The 20244-nt window shown below is 41.4% G+C and overlaps 1 protein-coding gene across 1 annotated transcript; it reads left to right on the top strand.

Moving 5' to 3' along the window:
* The first annotated feature begins 3944 nt into the window (after nt 1-3944).
* CHMP2B (charged multivesicular body protein 2B) lies at nt 3945-15460 on the top strand. Its single transcript, XM_055802738.1, has 6 exons — nt 3945-4108; nt 7265-7356; nt 10274-10468; nt 12830-12932; nt 13943-14049; nt 14207-15460. Exons 1-6 carry the CDS (start codon nt 4075-4077, stop codon nt 14318-14320), a joined length of 645 nt encoding a protein of 214 aa, XP_055658713.1. The 5' UTR covers nt 3945-4074; the 3' UTR covers nt 14321-15460.
* The last annotated feature ends 4784 nt before the right edge of the window (nt 15461-20244 follow it).

Genomic DNA, 20244 nt, shown 5'->3' with positions numbered 1-20244 from the left:
GTAACGATCTATTGGCAATTGATCCTTTTTAGACAAAGAAAGAAAGAAACAATTAAGTTATTCATGAGACCAAAGACAAATACACTCTGTCTGCTTCACACACATGCTCAATTCAACTTAAATTGTGAACAGATGGGAAGCAAGACATTCACTCATATTTCAGGTTCACCACATTCCTCAATATTTTCTTATATTAATGAAAAACATCCTTTTTCTCAGAAAACTTAAAATGTTTAGATTTGTAAACTATTTCCAAATAGATCATTCACTGATTGTTCTGTAGCTCACTGGCTTGATTCTCATTGCAATATCACTTATTTTGGCATTATTCTTACCTGAAAGCAATTCACTACTCTCATTATTTGTGGACAGTTGAATGGTTTTCCCTTATAAAATCTACTTCATAATTTTACTTTCAGTGTTCCTAAGGGTTATTTCATACCTGTGTATTTTCTAGATGCTACTCCCCCTTTGAATGAGGTATACTCCTCCTATGAATGAGGTATTTTTCAGTTTTTAGGAGCTTTCCACAGAAGTTGCTGGAAAGTTGTCCAGTCTGCAAGGTGAGGGAGAGATGAACTGTATAAAACACTTTTTTTTATACTTGTACACATAAATAAGCAATTTCCTTCTAAACAAAGCAGAGAAAATGGATTACAGAACCGCGGTACCAGAGGTACCATTTTTTCCAGTGTTCTTTTCCACCTTCTTTATCATCTCCTCTAGGGCCTTCTTCCTTTATTCCTATTGTTTCTAACTCTATTCTTCTTTTTCCACACACACCTTTTTTGATGGCCACTGATCCTCACATTGCCCTTTGTGCTTCACCTTCTCCCCAGCGTCTCCCGTTTTGCACGCACGGAGTGTGTTGCCGTCACCTCTCCACCCTGAGGAGCGCGCCTCGGTTCCCAAGTACCATTACTAATGAATGCAGTTAGAGATAACGTCATGACACATACGCCAACTTCAGCAGAGCCATATCTTTAAACACAACCATAACATTCAGCCTGTGCCACAGCAGATTCTTACTCAGGGAAGAAATTCAAGTGCTGAGTTGAACTGCAGCCTGAGCTTCTCTAGAGTCTGCAGTTCTCTCCCTGCCTTTCCCTTTCTGTCCCCCTCCAAACTCGGCCTGCTTTCATATGACAAGGCGTAAGGTCATGCAGCCTTTAGAGCACGACCTCACAAACTCTTACACGTGTAAGTGCCATGTCACTTGATTTCAGTGGAGCTCCTCCGGGATAAAGTAGGGCATTAGCAAATCCCCTTGCAGGATTTGGAAGATAGCCAGGTGCTGAGGCCCCAGAGTCACTTCTCATAATCATATATTAAGCACCGTGCATTTCATATAGCAATACATTTATACCAGTCTGGGAGAATTTATCTCATTCAGGCTCCTGTCATTTTCAACTTACCCGCTTCATTCTTTACTACACATGGCCTCATTTAATTTCCTTATATCTACAGATGAGAAATCATACAGCCCTAGAATAGATCAAACAGAGTACTGAATTTGGGTCATGATCCACAAAGCATCCCAAGATAGTCTGCCTTAGCTAGTCAGCAAAAGTTCACTTGCAATGTTTCCCTCACCTTAGAAAGGGAGATACAGAAGACTAATAGCTTTCATTAAACCAGCTGATACAGCCAGAAAGCTTGAGAATATTTAAAGCATAACCTTGAAGATTTTCTCCAAGACTCATATGCCTGAAAGCTCACCTCTCCTTTTTCTCTTGAGAGTGTCGGGTATTTTTCTAAATCAGCCACTTTATCTACTATTCTAAAGAACAGTATCCAGAAGCACAGATTTCCAAAGGTCTCTTCATAGCAGCTATTTCATCTGAGCACCTGAACACGTTTAGCTTTAAGCAGACCAAACCTAGTCACCTGGTTTAAATTAACAATATGCTTAAATACTGCAATGGACCAATGCTAGAGTAGCTTATATGTGTATATGCATATATCTATCTATATATATATTTTAAAACAAACCAACATCCACCCACCACTTTTTTCCAAGTCCAACTCCGGAACACAGACCAGTTTTCCTGCTGTTAATCTGCTTTTATTATCTAAATTAATTTTTCATACTCTGGTTTGAAGATGCTCATTTTCAAGTCAATACAGGATATTGCATCATCCTTGTGAACCAGTTTTTGTGTCCCACTTCACTCGATATCCAACAAACAGAAAATACACAGTCCCTGCTGTTGTTTGCTACTGATATTTGCATATAGTCACTAAGGGAAGGTTATTTATTCCATCTGGTTGATTTTTAAAGTTTGCCTATAGCACAGAGGACTAAGATATTCCTTATACCTTTTGATTTCCAAGTAGATCCTGAAACAGGACATTGACAATTTAAGAGAAACACTGAATTTTAAGCGTTATTCTTTTAAAAGATAAATTCAAGGGCTTCTCTTACCCTATCGCTACTACCAAAAAGGTTCAAATCAAGTATACAACAGCATCCCGGCATTCAGGCTTCAGCACAGAAAAGTAAGTCTTGGCAAGCAATAGCTCAGACATACTTTATAGCAGTCATGAAGCATATTATGGACATCTTTGTTTACCTCATCACAAATAAACATCCATGACGAAATATTGTGCAGAAATGCTTTTCTGGTCTCATAGCTAATTAGCACAATTTGAGAGTACCCCATTGTTAAGCTGCCTGACCCATTTCTCAAGGAAAGTAGAGAACTGAACCTCAATTGCAAGCACTCTCCTCCCCTTCATCTGTGCGTTTCCAAAGCCAGGGTTTCAGTTTTGCTTACTAACTCATCTCTATCTGACCTAACAGACAGCACAGGCATACAGGAATAAACTTGTAAAGGGTATTTTATTTATCTGATAGCAAATTGCTAAACTTCCGTAGTATCAATGTCATCACACATGATCTGGGTTTCAGTCTAGCCCAAGGAGTGAAAAATAACTAAAAGGCCACATGAAAAACAATGAAACCTTGCTATGTGCAAGAAAATTGAGAAGTACTGACACCAAAGACATAGTTTGCACCTCCCTACATCCACATACATCTTTATATTGCTATTATAATATTCCAATAGATTGCTTTTCCATGCAAGGTTATAAAAGTGTGGTTTATTAGGGTACTGGCACCGTAAACTCACAGTTCTTTCCCAGGTTAAATTTATATCTAGCTATCAAAATGCATTAATATATTCCAATCACTTGTTTTCCTTTGCAAATTAACACACCCCCAACCCCAGCGCTTCGAAGTAAGCGGAGGTACATCTAGCTAGTATCCAAACCAGCAGCTCCGCGTTTTCTGCTGGAGCTCATTTTCTATTTCCTAAGGTCACGATGCGCATGTCGGCAACTGCCAGTGATGGGACCACAGCCTCATTACAAACCGCCTTATGAAAAATTAAGGATTGTAATTAGACACTGAAACCCAGGAAAATTATTACTCCTTTTTCCACGCTCTTTACACCCCAGGCAGCATGGTGGCAGCGACCCTGGGGTAGCGGCCCCCCTCGAGCAGGGGACATGCTGCCGGGCAGGGCGGGGCAGGGCGGGTCAGGGCGGGGCAGGGCGGGGCAGCGCCCCTCTCCCGCGGGGGCTCCGCACCACGGCCGGACACTGCCCCACACGTGTGCCCTGCGGGCGGGGGGCGGCCCAGGGCGCTGCGCTGCCGAGCGCCATTAACTTTTAATAACCAGTAAACCCCACCCACGACGGCGCGGCCTGCCCGCACACACACCCCGGGGCTGCCCCGCTCCCGCGGCCGGCGGTGACCGAGCCCAGGCGGAGAGGAACCGGACCCCGCCCCGCCCCGGGCGGTGACGCCTCCGGGGAGAAGCGGCCCCGCTGCGCGGCAACCCCGGCGGGACCCGCACCCCGAGCCGCAGCCGCCGCCGCGGGGGAGGCGGGCGCAGCGCGGCGGCTCGGCCCGGCCCGGCCCGGCCCCCTCCCGCCCCTCGCCGGCGGGGAGGCGGAGCCGGAGCCGGGCGGGTTGTGCGCGGCCCGGCCGCTTCCTGGTCACCTGAGGAGCAGGCAGGAGCCCGCTGAGGCGGCAGTGGGGGTCCGGCGGCTCCGGGGCTGGCTGCCGCCATGGCCTCGCTCTTCAAGAAGAAGACTGTGGACGGTGAGTGGGGGCGCGGGGCCACTGGCGCCCGGGCTGGGGCCCTGCCGCCCCTCCCGCAGCCCGGGGGAGGCAGCTCCCGGCCCTCGTACGGTCCCGGCCGCGGGGCTGGCCCCGGCCCGGGCTCGGGGGCGGCGGGAGCGCGGGGGCGCTGGCGGTGCCTGCGGAGCGGCCTCGGGCCCTGTGTCCCGGCGAAGCGGGAAGTCGCTGGGAGCGGGGGAGGCCACGGCCCGCCAGGGGTGACTCACCGGGGGCGCTCGGGCCGGGCGGGGACGGCGGGGGAGCCCCGGGGCTGGGCCGGGCCCCCGCCGGGGACAGCGAGGCGGAGGGGTCCCGGGGCATCGGGCCTTGCGGGGCGGTCGGGCCGGGGCGGGGTGCGGGAGCCGGGCCCTGGTGATCCCGCTGTGCCGTGAGGGAGGAGGAGGAAGGTCTCTGGCTGGCAGCGAGGGAGCAGAACAGGCCCGCGAAGAGTTGCGGGGGCCGAGAGCGAAGCGGGACGCGAGCGGTGCCGGCTGCGGGAGCCCGCTGGGGCGGCGGGGGGCGGCGGCCGAGCGGGGCGGCCGGAGCCGGGGCCGCTGGGGCAGCTGCCGAGCCCGCACCGCTGGGGCCCCGGTGCTTTGTGTCTGGGTCACGTTGAGCTTGGCGGTTTGGCAGTCGGTCTGTCAGCACGTCGCTGAAACCCGTGCAGAAATAACAGGCGCCAAAGTAAGGCCAGAAAAGGTCGCTGACCTGACAGCGCTCCCGCGGGCGACGGTGGGCCCTGCTGTCCCCAGGGGCTGGCTGTCCCCGTGTGTTGGGTGCCCTGCATCACACAGGTGGGTCCTCGTTCAAAAAGGGCTCGCCAGAAATGACGCTGTGCGCCAACCAGTTGTGTGTGTCACCAAGGGAGAACGCGTCATGTGTTTCCCACTCATCGAATGCTTTCCCACTTTTGGTGCAGCACCTGAGAGGGGAGGAGGAGGGAGGTGGCGCTAAGCTTCCATGACCAAGGTGGATTGCAGGAGCCAGGTCAAGCCCTGCTGGGTGTCCCTCGTCCAACCTGTTTTAAGAAATGGGGGTGCTTCCTCCTTACCCTGGCTTGGGAGGCGGCAGCGTGACACACGGGAGTGGCTGTTGGCAAAAGGCTGTCTGGGGAATACCCAGCTTCTGCCTGCTGGAGTAAAGCTAAAGATTTGCGTCGGTCAGTTATCCCAGAGAAGCAAGAACCAAATTCTTATCTTGGCCTTTGCTTGCAAAAACATATAAAAGGGCCTGCAACTGTACATAGTTATTGCTTTCAGTTTATTACTGTCCTTTGTTTGAGCCACTATGTGAGATGAGAAACAAGCATTCTGCTCACCCTTCTTGTCTCCTGACTCTTAAGTACAGTTCTTGTTTGTTATCATCTTGAATTTCCTACCTCTCAGGATTTCTACACTAAGGGATTTAAATTTTTTTTAATAGTTATTGTAGTTTGAAAAGACAGTCTTCTGTGTAGCTATTAAGCTTTTTCTTTCATTTGTGCAAGTGCAGCTGTGCAAGTAATAGACATTTGTCTACCTTCAAAATTACTTGCCTATAGCATCGTTTACCAAATAATTTTGACTGCTGCTTTGCCAGTGTGAAGAACGCAGCGTTACATTCCATGTCAACTTGCAGCTCTTCATTATAGTCCATTGAAAAATCTACATCTCCTGAAGATGCTTTTTGTGTAGTTCTCGGAGCAGTAGTAGTACTGTAAAAACAGGTCTCTCTTTCACAGAGTTTGCTTGGAATATGTATTTATTTGGCCAAAAACGATTGGTGGGAGGGGGTAGTGTATGTGCCTTCTTTAAAATGCTCCTGAGAGTTTGGGGTTTTTTCTGATTCAAACCTATTAAGGTTGAAATAATGTCAGCAATTGATATTTTAACAGTATTTCTGGTTGTGGGAATGAAGAATCTGAATGCTTCTTTTTGTTTGTAGAAAAAATATTGCAAGCCTTAAAAAAATGAAAAGGGTGTCTGTGTTTTCTAGAATTAATCCTTCGTGCCATTGTTTCTATTAGTAATTCTGCCTATTTATATTGATTTTTCACGTGCTTCAAACTTCGTAGGTACAATAGCAGTGCCCTGCCATGATGGTACTTCTGCGGGTTAGAAGAGCAAGCTCTAAACAAAGTTTATGTGACAGTGCTTTTGTTAAACTTTGCGTGGGAGTTTATCTAATGTCATGTACACACATACATCAGAAGTAGGTGAATCTCTTCCTACAAGTACTAACTGCTTTCCTCTATAAAGGTCAGAGGATGCTGAGTCAGATGCAGACCTCCCTACCTTTGCCCGGGTGAATCACACCTGAGCACGTGCTGTAAATTCTAGCAAAAGTTAATTGTAGCTAGTACGATTGATGCCTGTATTGTAAATAATACTTTAATAAGTGGATGTTACTGGTAAATAATTTTTCAACAGTACAATGGACCAAATGCCTTTGAAGGCTGCTATGTTTTACCTGACAGACAATTTTCAAGCTTCTGCTGGCTATGTCAGTTGTCAGGAAAGTTAAATTTGCTATGAAGGCCTCCACTTTTACATCCTAATATTCTTAAGCATCTGCTAATTGAAAAAGTTTGAACGCTGTTGCTTTATAGTCTGACTTGAAGTTGGGCTGCATGGTACATTTGTGGAGGAGAGTAATCTCTGTCAAACCAGAGTAAGGACAGAGAAGAACAAGATCCAGGACTTGCATCTAGGAGTATCTTCGCTGTTTTAATGGACTTCGGAACTCCTTAACTGCTTGGAGATCTGTGTCTAAGGTTTCTTCAGCTGATCTACCTGTTGCATTTAGGCCTGGCTGAAAGCAGTGGGCTGACAGTGAATGTGTTATTGACGAGTTAGTGTTGAACTTGCAGAAAAGCATGCATAACTAAGTTACTGTGTGGTTAAGGCTCTTGTTATGGTGCAACATAACTAGGTAAAGTAGCCTTTTTCTTATGTTGTATGGCCTCTGCTGCTGAAACTTAATCATATATTGTATACATAAAACTGTGTTTTCCTAATATTTCATATATTTGAAATGCTGACAGTTCATCCTGAACAAAAGGAGGCTGTCAAACATACTGCATGTCTGCAGGGTGCTTAGCAGATAAGATGTGTATGTAGTATTGAAAACTTTACCCAGCTATAAATATTTTTTTTCCAGATATAATAAAGGAGCAAAATCGAGAGTTAAGAGGTACACAAAGGGCTATAACCAGAGATAGAGCAGCACTCGAAAAACAGGAAAAACAACTGGTAAGTAGAGCACGGAACTTTATTTTACTTTCTAAGAACAAATACGCCCCCCCACACCCCACCCCATATAACAGGAAACTTGCAAAGTGCTAAAGATACAACTCAACGTATAATAATTGAAACACTACAAAAGTTGCCTTTCCCTTTTTGACTTTTCATTTATTAAAGGTCAGAAAAACTTCGCTGTCTAAAAGTGAATCTTGGTCTTTAATATAGGAAAAGCTTGAATCAATGTGTTTAGATAAAATAGCTGCATTCATTTTTCGCTTCCGTTTTTAGCATTCTCTATCTTTCAGAAGGTTTGTTCTAACAGGCTTATAAGTCAGTGATCTTCTGGTGGAAAAGCTAAAAGAAGTGTCAGTGCTATCATATAAAACACAGGGTATCATGAGTACCCCTTGAGCTTGTTATTTTCCGTTCATATGGAACTTCTCTAAAACCAGCTAATAATAGTAAAACTGTCTGCCTAAATTAAGATCTATTTAAAACTTAAGTGTGTGTGAGCTATCAAGTATTTAGTGAATGGATGTTGCACCTGTGTGGTAGTACAACTGGATAAATGGATGTGACAGATGGTGGGGTTTGATGCATGAAGACATGCTCAGACTGTGGGAAAAGCTATGCAAATCCTGCCCCTGTTTCAGTAGCTATTGAGGTGGTGTTTCGTGGCAGCAGGTTGCATGAATACCAAGAGCTGGGAATAGTAAACTAAAAGAGATCAGAGAAATTGGTTCTGGAAGCCTTGAACATGTAAGACAGAATAGGTTACTTGGAGAAGACATTTTACAGTATGAAATATTCTGACTCTGGAAATAACCCTAATTTTCATGAATACTGAGGTTGAAGTTTTGATTGCTACAGTAAATTGCTTTAGAAATGTTGGATTTCTGAGGAGAAGAAGAAAAGTGGTGAATTACATCTTTGAAAAAGTTAAAATTTGCTGTTAGGATGAGAGGATCAACAGACAATGAATATTAATTTTCAGAGTCAGATCAGGTGAGAAACAACCAAGGGCTTGTCAGTCAATCTCAGAACATTTTGTTATGTACTTTCTTTGGAAAGGTTTGTTTTTGGTTTTTTTCCCCTTAACTATGAGAAAACCTGATTATATTAATTCTGTGTATAAAGATACCTTAAAGTATGCAGACAGTTCTGTTTCAGTTCAGTAAACTCATATGACTGTTTTGATTAATTTTTTTTCCAGAAGAACATAACTGACTTTAATAAGCTTGCCCCTCCCAAAAGCAAATATTGTGTTGCAGCTCTTTACCCAAATTCTCAAGAATAAAGCCATCTGTATGTAGGGTTTGATTTCTGCAGCTGGATTATCTGCAGTGATTTAGCAGTGGTTGGTGTAGGTTTGTAAATAGCTTTGAAAGTCAGGTTATAAACACTACTTAGTTATTTCATCTCAGTGAGAAAAACCATGTTTCCAAATGTTTGCTGTTAAAACAAGCGGGGAAACTAGTGTTTGGTAGTGGGCAAACTAATCCTTCCTATCCTTCACAATACTTGAGGTATGAAAAAAGGAGATAATATTCTGGACATGTATAGAAATTTGGTTTTGTGGCCTCTGTGAGCTACTTACAAAGAGGGCAGTTTTACAGCTGTTTCAGGCCTCTAATGTTTGAACATTCTCGTCCTCCTTATTTGCTGATCTGTACCTTCTTGGATTAAAAATAGTATGTATGACACAACCTCTCAGAAAACATGGTTGTACAGAGAAGATCTTGTGCCAGTGCCATCTCTGTAGTAAACTTAACCATCATCTTTCTTAGTGGTAAAGCTAATGCAGTGGTTCAGTTTAAACTTGCCTTTAAACGTGACTGTTTTGCATATCCTGGCGATAAGTATTTACCTTTTCAGAGCAATGTATCTTCTTATAAGTACAGTTCTCTGGACTACCAGTGCACATAAAGTAACTGTATTCCTGTAGCAGGCAGGTTCTCCAGAAGAATCATAAAGAGAAAGCTGGTCTTTAAAGGTTGCTTTTACTTAATGATAACAATCAAAATATACAATTGCACATATACAAAGAACTGAAATACTATGGCAAGCTCACCTCAAAAAGGCTGAAAAGGAAAAATTAGTTGAAAAGTTTGTATTACCAAGTCCCAAATCAGAAAGTATACTGAAAAATCCCAGCTGTCAAGATTATTTATGCCAAACATTTTGCTGGTACCTCTTTGCTAAATAACTTGCTATTTCTACTTGAATTGATAGATTAGGGTGGGTTTTTTTTAATCCAGAAGTGTCTGTCTTAAGGTTTAAACACGTTATTGTATACAAATTATGCTACTTTTATTATGTTTTATGTTCAGCTAAATTATGTGGGCAAGCAGTCTGTAATTACTGTTCATCTAACTTTACCTGCTTCTTCCCCGAAAAGGTTGCGAGGTTCTTTCGAGGCTGAAAAAGTGTTAAAAAGAAGCTATGAACGCCCTGTTTCTTCCATGGGCGATGTGGCTTGGTTGCCCGTGAATGCAAGAAATCAAAGATGATTAGAGTCATGGCAGTAATAGTTGGCCGGCTGTAATAATTTCTTCATTTGGGGGGTGGGGTGTGTCAAGTGTTATTCCCTGTCCAGATACGGAATTGTATGTGCATGTGTAAGTGAATATGAAGTTATGCAAAGTTGAAGTCCTTTGGGGCACTGTGTGCTACCATGCCATAATTCAGTTTTCTTTTGTTTTTTGTTTGGTTTTTTTTTTTCTTCTGGTCAAGTCATAGCAGCATTGTGTTTATTCTACTAAACAGCCTTGGCAGAAAAGCAAGGGAGACTATTTATATAACTTTAAATGTCTTTAAAAAAAATAAGAGGATCACTTCTGGAATTTAATTATTTTTGTTAAGGCATAATTATAGTCTTTGTTTGAATGAAAATTCTATAGAATTAATCTTACACCTTTTTTAACAGGAACTGGAAATAAAGAAAATGGCTAAGACTGGTAACAAAGAAGCCTGTAAAGTTCTAGCAAAACAACTTGTGCAACTGCGGAAGCAGAAAAATCGAACATACGCTGTCAGCTCTAAAGTCACTTCTATGTCGACTCAAACGAAGGTGATGAACTCTCAGATGAAGATGGCAGGAGCTATGTCAACTACAGCAAAAGTAAGGCATTACAAGACATTTTTTTACATTAAAATGCAGCATATGGTTACAAAAGTTAAGTTGTTTTATTTTGTATAAGATAATTGAAGGGATAAAACTTACTGCTTAATACCTCAAATGGTGTTGAGGATACAGTAGGGAAATGTAATTTGATTCATACTATGAAATTTTTGTGTAGTCAATCCAGTCAGTTAGCACATAAGCCTGTTTTCTGGGGCTAGACATCTGTCAAATGCCAGTGGAAGAACTCTGTACACAAAAAAACCCAAACTATGCCTCTGCAGTGTCTTGCCTGTATTATCTTGTCACAAGCAGTTTTTACTGGGGAAAAAGTAGGGCATGTTTCGTCTAGAAATCAAGGCAGTGTGTCACAGTAGCTTTATGGCTTGTACAAAAAGTAGGTTATTGCTTTGGATCTTAAGTTCCTAAGGAAATCTAATCTGAATTCCCTGTCATTTCCCTCTCTGTGCTCTAAGCAAACAGTATTGCGTTAAGTTTTCTGACAAAAATCATCTCATAAGAGTCTGGAAAACCTCAGTTACCCAAGGGTGGTGGTTAACTTTCTCCTATTTGCCTGAATTGGTAAATAGGGAGTTTGCTTTTGGCAAGAAGGATTGTTCAGCTTGAGGTGTAGGAAACAGAATTAGCATGCATCATTGTAGACAAGTTGTGCTTTTATCACAGTCCAAGTTACATGCCAGTTAAACACAGTAATGGAACACAGCTTGGTGTGGAAAGTAGTTACTGCTAAGGCTTTGCTGTTGGATATCTTTTAGAAGCAGTATGTTGGCAGATAGCAGCTGTTCAGTGACAAAAAGTTGTGGCTCCGTAGCAAACTTCCCATCCTCCATGGCTAACCCGCAAGGGGGGGGCTTGTCTGACTGCACAGCTGCTCAAGTTAAACAAGTTAAATTTCTCAAAACCAAAGTGTCCCTAGACTAATTATGAAGGTTAAGTGAGTAGAAACCCCCAAAATTTTAAACAAATAAATTAACTAGCATCCAGAAAAGTGATGATTTTTGAAACACGGCAGGTACTTCTGTGGACTAGTTTGTGTAACATTATTGGGGAGGAAGGCGTTAAATTCTTTTGGTCACTTTTAAAGTGAGTATTTTGCTTTATCAGCATGGGATGCTTAAAAAAGAAAAGTATTCTGTTGTTCATTTCAAAGCTTGTAAACTACTCTTGATCTCATACAACCACCAGTGAAAAACATGTGGAATCAGTTGCCTCAACAAGCAAGACAAATACATGAATGCAAAGCTTTCCAAGTATTTTCTATACACTTTTTTAGCATGTATGGCACTAATTTTGGACATAGTAAAATCCAGTTAATAGTTACCTGTTTCTTTTAATCATGCTTCTGAGCCTTATTTTCTAAAGATATATAAACTCTGTATCAGTTTCGTACAAATAATGTTTATGTCCATCTGTAACTTGTAAAAGAATGCTAAAGAATCATCACCTTCTAAGTCCAGAACAACTTTTAAAATTCAAATAATGTGACTATGAACACAGTCTTTAAAATTCAAGTAACATTAGAAACATAATACATTATCACACAGACATGAAGGCAGAAGAGCTTCTATGAAGCAAATAGCAGCTGTAGTAGCTTGATAGCATCCCTTTTAATTAACCAACTTTTTATCCTCTCAGAGATGGTTAAACTTTAGTTTTGAATTGCTCATGTCTACATTTAGATTTTGATGTCCCATGAGAGATACAGTAGCTTGCTGCTTAGGAAAGAAAAAAAAAAATTACTGATGCCTGCAAATGCAGTGCTGCATACTTGTGGTAAAACAGATTAACTTTATTACACTGTCATAGAAAGATCTCTACCCATTACAAGAGTTCACCCGAAGCTAATACGTACTTCCTGAACACTCTGACATTTGCTTATTAGAGAAAAGTAAACTTTTTGTTAAATTATAACATAAAGAAACAATTGCAATTTAATGCCTGTCCTCTAGTGGTGGTTCAAATAAATGTTCCTTACTGAATAAAAGACCTGCAACCATTTACCTCTTTGAAGTTTATAGCCTGCAAGTTAAGAAGTGTTGTTCTATTTTTTTTCATTTAGATCAGGCAGATTTTTTCATAATACAAGGCCAGGAGAAGGGCTGTGGTGTAAGAAAGATGCATACGTTTAAAAGCATGTGTATTGGGGTAGTAGATAGCAATATTTCTTACTAGGTGCACAGTCTACTGTTGGTCTGTTGTGCATCTACAGTTCTCATGGGATGTAAAGAGGCAAGGAAAGTGAAATTTGGACTGAAGGGCTTTTTTAAATTAGAAAAGTCTTATTCCTTCTTAATGTATATATTGGTATTTACTAAAGGCGTTTTTTTCCAATATTAATAGACAATGCAAGCAGTCAATAAGAAAATGGATCCACAAAAGACACTACAAACTATGCAGAATTTCCAGAAGGAGAACATGAAGATGGAAATGACTGAAGAAATGAGTAAGTTCTGCACTGCAGGGAACAGCTAGCTGCAGCCCACAGTGCTCTTGGAAGGGTAGAACCAGTCTAGAAATACTGATGCTTGAAGTTTTATTTCCACAATTAATAAGATTGACAGCAAAAATGAAGAGCGAAGAAAACAATGTATGTCTGAGCAGGGAGACTGAGCCTTTTAATAGCTCTAGTTACTAAATATAGAACCCGTTCCTTCTCATCTTCATGCTTCTAGAAAGGACATACTGGAAGGGAAGAGGGTTTGAGACCAGTTCAAAACCTTGTTGGCATAACTGGTAGGGGGGCTTGAAAATTTGCCCTTCCCCTAGCTGACAGTTCTGCATGTACTTTTTCTTCTGGGACTGGACACTTAATTTAGATATTATTGATATTCTCAGCTTTACATACATGGTGGTATGGGATGGTTTTGCCTCCTTGTTTTTACTTTAAGCCAGAAACGTCTTGAGGGGGTAGCAAGTGTCTTGTTCCCAGTTGCATCTGTCCACTGTCTGCTATGTCATACCAAACTTCCTGGTGTTGCTAGCCCAGTCTCCTTCCTGTTCTAATCCCTGCCACGGTGGTGGCCATAGTAAGTAGCACAGACTCCAAACGATATCGTTGAGCAATATGCAAACACCTCAGCTGCGCAGAACTGTATTGTTGCAATTCAGAAATTAGTTGAGTAGTTGACAATTTCACAACTCATTTGGAGGAAAAAGAGGAGAGGGGTTTTTGTGGAACTGTGGATGATGTTTTTAAGAAATGTGAAAATCTAGTAGCGGGGGGGATTGGGCAACTGAACTATTTTGGTGAAACTAAACATTTCTATAAAAGCAGTCATGCCTTACCCTGTTGTTGCTTTAGCTGTACTCGCGGGCTTTGCAAGGCAGAGGTAAGAAAGCCTCCCCAATATACAGGTGCTTTCTGTTGGTATCTTACACAGTGGTTTTACTACTACATTAGTAAACCTTTTGCTTAATGCAGTGTGGATTTAATTTTTTTTTCTTTCTTCTAAGTTAATGATACTCTGGATGACATTTTTGATGCTTCTGATGAAGAGGAGGAAAGCCAAGATATTGTTAACCAAGTGCTTGATGAGATTGGAATTGAAATCTCTGGAAAGGTATGGCTGTTTTTACCCAGTCCATGTGCTCTTCCCCTTCATTCCCTTTTCTTAAATAGTTTATTCTAGCAGCCTTTATTTTACAGTTTTATTCTAGAATTCAGCTTGTCATAACACATATTATTTTGACTGAAGCAAACTTCCTGTCTTCTTTTAGATGGCCAAAGCTCCGTCAGCTGCCAGAGGCTTACCATCTGCATCAACGTCAAAAGCTGCTACCATATCAGATGAAGAGATTGAACGACAGCTCAAAGCTTTGGGGGTCGATTAGCTTGATAGCAATATACAGTCTGCCTTCTAATTACTCAACTGCAGACAGCTGTAAAAAGTGCAAATACTCTTTCAATGCAATTGACGTCTCGGAAAACTCTGAAGCTTCAGAAATGACAGCTTGAAGTTGGTACTGGGGGAAGGAGAAGGGGAGAATATTTTGAATCAGTGTACAGTTGGGGTGCCCGTTGCATGGAGTCTGTTTGAGCCCAGGCCCAACCGGGGATGTAGCTCTAATGATAAATTCACTTATACCTGATCTGAGTCTGTCCTCTGAATTCAAAGTTTACTTCTATCTTGGTTCCCGATCTATCTTTAGCGTTGGCTGTTCTGTGGCTGGTGGTGGTGCCTCCTAGGACAGCACCTATATAATATATATAATTTTTTATAAAACTATAACTATAGAAAAATGCTTAGTCTGTCATCTTAGCACAAGTGAAACTTCACCTTTGCTCTTAGTTGGAAACTCTTTTTTTTCTTTTGATGAGAAATAGCCTTGAAAGTTGAGCAAGTTTAGGCAGAAAGAAAAAGTATTTTATGTATTTTTTTCAAGTTTCTGTAGTTACTCCGGGTTGAGTAAATAATGGCTGGTTATTCTTTTTACCGAAAGGGAAGGATACGGTCCTTGTGCAGTTAATTTTATGGGAAGAGGATTTAAATTTGTTAGTGAACTTTGTTGCATGAAAGGCACCAATTGAACTCTATTGTACTGTAGCATAGCTGTTTTCAACAGAATTGCTGTGCCTTTATGTATATAAATCTTGTACCTTTGTGATTATTATTTTTTTTCAGAATGAGTCTTTGAAAGGTGAGTAAACCTGTAATTATGATGGTTTCACAAAACACTATGGTGAGACCTCTGTGTACACTTGATGGGACTCAACGCTGAAGTTCAGAAATGCACTTGTTCAGTAAATGCAACTTGCGCACTTGCAAAAAGGACATTTGCCTGAAACAACATTTGTATATATTTTACAGTATTTCTTAATGGAAGATAACTGTGCATAATTGTATTGTTTACTAAGATGCAATTGATCACATTGATAAGCTAAATCTAAATTTTAGTTTTGAGAACAATTTTGGATGATACATGATGATTACTTCTCTAAACACTATAATAAAAGTGTTCTGGTTCTGTGAAGGTTTTTCTATGATTTCCGAACTGCATCAGCATGATTCTAGCATTGTGGAAGGTATTGGGCTAATGAAATATGAACTGTTGATATTTCAAAGAGATGGCAAAATCTGAGAATGCAGTTCCCCATTATGATGTCCCAGATGGTGTGAAATTCCTCAGCCCTTACTCACCTAGACATTATTTGCTCCTCAGTTGTGTTGATTTAGTGGGGCTGTTCATCGAACAGAAACAACGAAATCATTTTGGCTTTAAAAAGAGAAAAACAAAATTTCTCTCAAGAGTGAAACCAGTATAACTGGGTGGTGGCAGAACAGGAACGACAGATTGGCGGACACACACACACACATGGACGGACAAACTAACTTGATAAAGAGAATTTGCTGCTAGAGAAAGTGTAGCAGGAAACTGTAACCTCTGTGAATCTACTGTTGTTGCACCATCTGCTTTTTAGGATTGAAGTCAGCAGAGCACGAAGAAACATAGGTGAGCCTTCATCTGTTTTCTGACGTAGAAGCGCAGGTGTTCTTTCTCTTTGAAGAAAGTAACGGACAAATGACGAGTCTGAAGTAGTATGTAGGAATGTGTAAGTTTATATATTGCTTATATCCCATATGAGGTGAATTATTTTTTTTTTTACAACTTACTTTGTAAAAGTCTAATAAAAGGCTTTTTCTGCAGTGACTTTGTTCTCTGTAGGATTACACGTATATCTCTTAGTGGGCTTTCTTTGGACTCCTGTTAGCTCTGATAAAATTTAGCATAATATTTGTAGCTGCTTGTGGGCCTTTTGAGTTAAATTCAACACTCATTAAAGACCTGATCAAGTTTGCATTCCCTTCTGTCTGTGACTAGGTGCCCAAGTACTGCTTTTAGGCATTGAAGGAGAAACCATAATCTGAAATCAGTCAGGTATACAGTGTTATTGGTTATATGTTGGTTGAACACCTAGGCTTATGTCCTTTCTGAATGAAGTGTGCGCTTCATCCTTTTAACGACTGTCCAAATCGGGCATCATTCTATTATGAGTTCTTTCTTTTATGGGGTCTTTGACAACCAGAAATCAAGGCATTGCTTTTTGGTGTCAGTAAGACTGCTGAACTAGGGCTACTGTCAGTATCTATCGGTGTTTCTGTTAACTGTTAAGTCCTGAGTTCTTATCTGTATTAAAAAGTCTTTCAGTAGCAGAGCAAGAAGTGTTGTAGGTTTGCAGGCTTGCTCATATTTATTTCAGGTTTAGTTAGTATGTTGCTGTCTACAATAAAATTGCTTCCCTTACTTAGATTCCTTTTAAATCACTAACAGACTCAAAAACCCCTTCCACTCAATCCTTAAGACTCCTTTATCCTTGCTGACACCTTAATAGCAACTGAATCTGAAAGTCCTCCATCCAGTAACAATGCAATGGTGCACTCACCTAAGAGTGGCTCTGTTGGGGCAGACTGAGGTCAGTCTTGCCCAGAATCCTACTCCACAAGTGCCTGTAACCAGCTCCCAGGAAAATAAGAGAAAACAAAGGAAGTGTAGGTGGCATTTGCTCCCCTAATATTCTTCCAACCTCTATTTTCAATTTAAAGCGCTCCCAGAGCCCTGTGTAAGTTCCTCTATATACAAAACTTTGAGTGGATTTCTCATCTGTGAACTTGTCTGTATAAATAAACTTTTGGCACCCACATTTTTTAGTTAGAGGAGTTCCACAGATATTTTTTTTTCCCTCCACCACGTTAAGAGCCACCACTTTGAGGGTTTTTTTTTTAAAACTTCTTCCCCAGCTTCATGTTTGCTCCTAGTTCTTACGTTAGGCAAGATGGTGAACAGCCTGCCACCATCCAGCCTTTCAATACAGCTCCTAATTCAGTAGACCTCTATAGCATTCAGTGCATGCACATTAAATCTAGAAGAGACAAACAGCTTAAACAGTTACTCATTGATGAATATGATGATGAAAAACCGTCAGCTTTGCCTGTATAGGGGCTTTTCTAGGTTTGTCGTACTCTTCTGATGAGGGGGACAGAATGCTACAGAGTGCTGTGGGGGCAGGTGAACCACAGATTTATATGTTGGTTTAACATCCTGGTTTGTCCTCTCTTCTAGTTTTAACACCCGGCCTAAAGTTACCATGGGAAAAGTAAAGAGCAAGAAAAAGAAAAACCACAAACCCCTCAAAGAAAAATAGTGCAGCCCATGTTAGTCAAATGGCCAACTAAACACTTTCTTGCAGGTTTATAAAGCTACCCCTCCAGAATTCTTACCTAGGGTTTTTTCCCCAATCAAGAGTGATTGATGGCAATTACCAGTAAGTTGTTCATACAGAAAAAAAAATAAAATTGCCACTTCCTCGAAATGTAATGGCTGCAGCTGTAGCACATTAAATTGATATCATCCAGCTTTTTTTCTTTCAACAGTTCTGCTCCAATTTGTTTGTATTTCTGTGGCAACAGCTAGGTGTGTTTAAATGGTGGCTGCTTCTTCCACTTAGCCTTTTGTCATTCTTTTGCAAAAAAATGGCATTATGTGTCACCTTTCATTCTATTTCGCTTTGCTTCTGCAATTTGTGAGACTTTTTGTAGGACTAGAAATTACAATGTTACGGTAAGTCTGCCGTTGAATTACCTGTTACAGCATGCTAAAATGAGTAAGCGCATCATTGTAACACACAACTACAAAAGGTGTTACCAAAACAGAACTGCAAACCATTGCCTGTAATTCCAAGTGTATAAGAGTACTTTATTGGATGGGGGAGTTGAGAAGTACAGGCTTATAGCATTTCTAGGAAGTGTTTTATAATTAAGAAAATAATTCAGGATATAAATAAAATATTTATATATATCAGATAGTACTTTCAACATATGTAACTTTAGGTCACATAACATGAAAGGTACATAAATGATGCTGCCACCTTCACTGAGTGCTAATCTCACCTGTATTTATCTTTCATCCTTTCGGGAGTTTCGTGGTCTGTCAACATGCGGTGATAAAGGCTACAGCTTGGTCTTCCTCTGCTGTGGTGGGTGAGCTATGCTACTGATGAGAACAGCCTGAAGAGAGCAGATAGTACAATCTCTCCCCTTTGAGTTATTAAATTGAAGTTTTGTTCTAAATCGCGGGGTTATAGCAATGCGTTCATCCATAAAAATGTAATTTTTTTTAAATCCAGGAGGCTGATTTCTATAGCTGAATATGCCTGTGGTGACTGTAATAGGTATCGGAGATAATTTAACGTGCACTGGAGAGAGAGTGCTTAACATGTACCCACTGCTTCTAAGTGGTCTTGAACATTAAACTCCTTTTGCTTTCTGTGGGCCTATTATCTAGACATTTTCTAAATCATCAGGTCTGTTTTATGGAAAAATAAAAGGTATCTGGCCAGTGCTACTTGCATATACTCACTTAATTTCAGTCCTGGGAAAACAGTTAAAAATGCATATATGGTAATGGACTATTCTAATAACAATGAGCCGGGCTGATGAGCTGGCTGGGTAATCCATCCCTGGTGAGTACTACAGTCATTAATTCCGTTTTTCAGCGCCTGTCTTTCTGATAGGTGGAGCTCTGGCACGGAGGGTTTTTTTCCCAATTACCTTTCTAGGCTAGAGGATGACAAATAAGGGATTATTTTCAATTAGTGGGGCGTAAGAGAGTGGGAATGTGCAGTGCAATAAATACTTTGTATGAATGCTTATTTCAGAGGGCAAAGGCCGCCTTTTTTTAGCTTAACACACCATCTCTGGTAGAAGTATGTCCGCACATGGATTTAATCAGAAAAAAAATATAATGCAGAGAAAGCCCAAAGTAATAAAAACCCTGACAATTCTCTAGTTTCTTCCTCTCGGGTCACAAAGTCTTAAGGGTAAATTGTATCTCAGTTTTTATAGCTAAAGTCTATCCAAATTAAACTATAAGGCATTTAATAATTCAGCAAGAATCACCTTTGATAACAAACATAAAACCCCATCGCTTCTACCTGGCGCTGATTTAAGGCAGTAAAATGATATGCTGAGACACAGCACTGAGTAGGAACAACGTCAGCAGCTCCATACTGGTAAGCTTATTCTACCGTAAATAACAACAGCAATTATGGCACGTTTGTCTTGGCTTTGTCCTGAACCTACACAAGGGATTTACCTGGAATGTTTCGCTCGGAGGTGTACGGGTAGCCAAGTTTGAGCCGCCCTTTGGAAAAGCAGGTCTTCAGCTAGCGTTCCTCTCGGAGCCAGCGGCAGTCCCACAGGGTCCTGCGGCTGTGTCCCCATCCTTGGCCACAACTGGATACTCAGCAGCGTCACCACTGCTTGTTTAGGGTCACTTATTCACCTGATCTTCTTCAAACTTCTCATTTCTCACTGATGCTCAGTGTTCGCCACTGGAGACGGGACCCCACCATGTGCCTAATGGTTTACAATCTCGCAAAAGTTAGCACAGTTAGGGGAGGGTGGGAGGCCTGTGTAAAGGATGTGCAGAGGCAAAATACTTCCAACTGTAGCTACTGATATCAAGCTTTGTACCCTTTCTTCATGAACAACTTTGTTTCCTGATGCTTTACGGTACCTACATAGGCTTCTCCATTGATCATTAAATGTACCCAAGATGCAGGAAAGACAGAGCACAGGGAAACCGCAATTATTTGTGCAACTTGGAAAGCATTTCCAGTTGAAAAATGCATAATAGGTTCCTTGCAGCTAAACAGAGGCATCCAACTCCAAATATATGCAGTAGCATTTAATTTGTTTCCAATCTTTTACATTAAAATAGAGGCTTCCACAACATACTACATCCAAAGCTGGCTAACT

The sequence above is a fragment of the Falco peregrinus genome, chromosome 4 (genome assembly GCF_023634155.1).
Source record: "Falco peregrinus isolate bFalPer1 chromosome 4, bFalPer1.pri, whole genome shotgun sequence".
Taxonomy (NCBI): domain Eukaryota; kingdom Metazoa; phylum Chordata; class Aves; order Falconiformes; family Falconidae; genus Falco; species Falco peregrinus.
The sequence above is the reverse complement of the archived record's forward strand: the minus strand, read 5'-3'. Positions and strand labels throughout refer to the sequence as shown.

What these genes read in the sequence shown, in the direction of transcription:
- CHMP2B (XM_055802738.1), top strand. Translation starts at nt 4,075, where the DNA reads ATGGCCTCGCTCTTCAAGAAGAAGACTGTGGACG. An exon ending in CTATGTCAACTACAGCAAAA is followed by an intron (nt 10,469 to 12,829) that starts GTAAGGCATTAC and finishes CAATATTAATAG; the next exon opens with ACAATGCAAGCAGTCAATAA. An exon ending in GGAAATGACTGAAGAAATGA is followed by an intron (nt 12,933 to 13,942) that starts GTAAGTTCTGCA and finishes CTTTCTTCTAAG; the next exon opens with TTAATGATACTCTGGATGAC.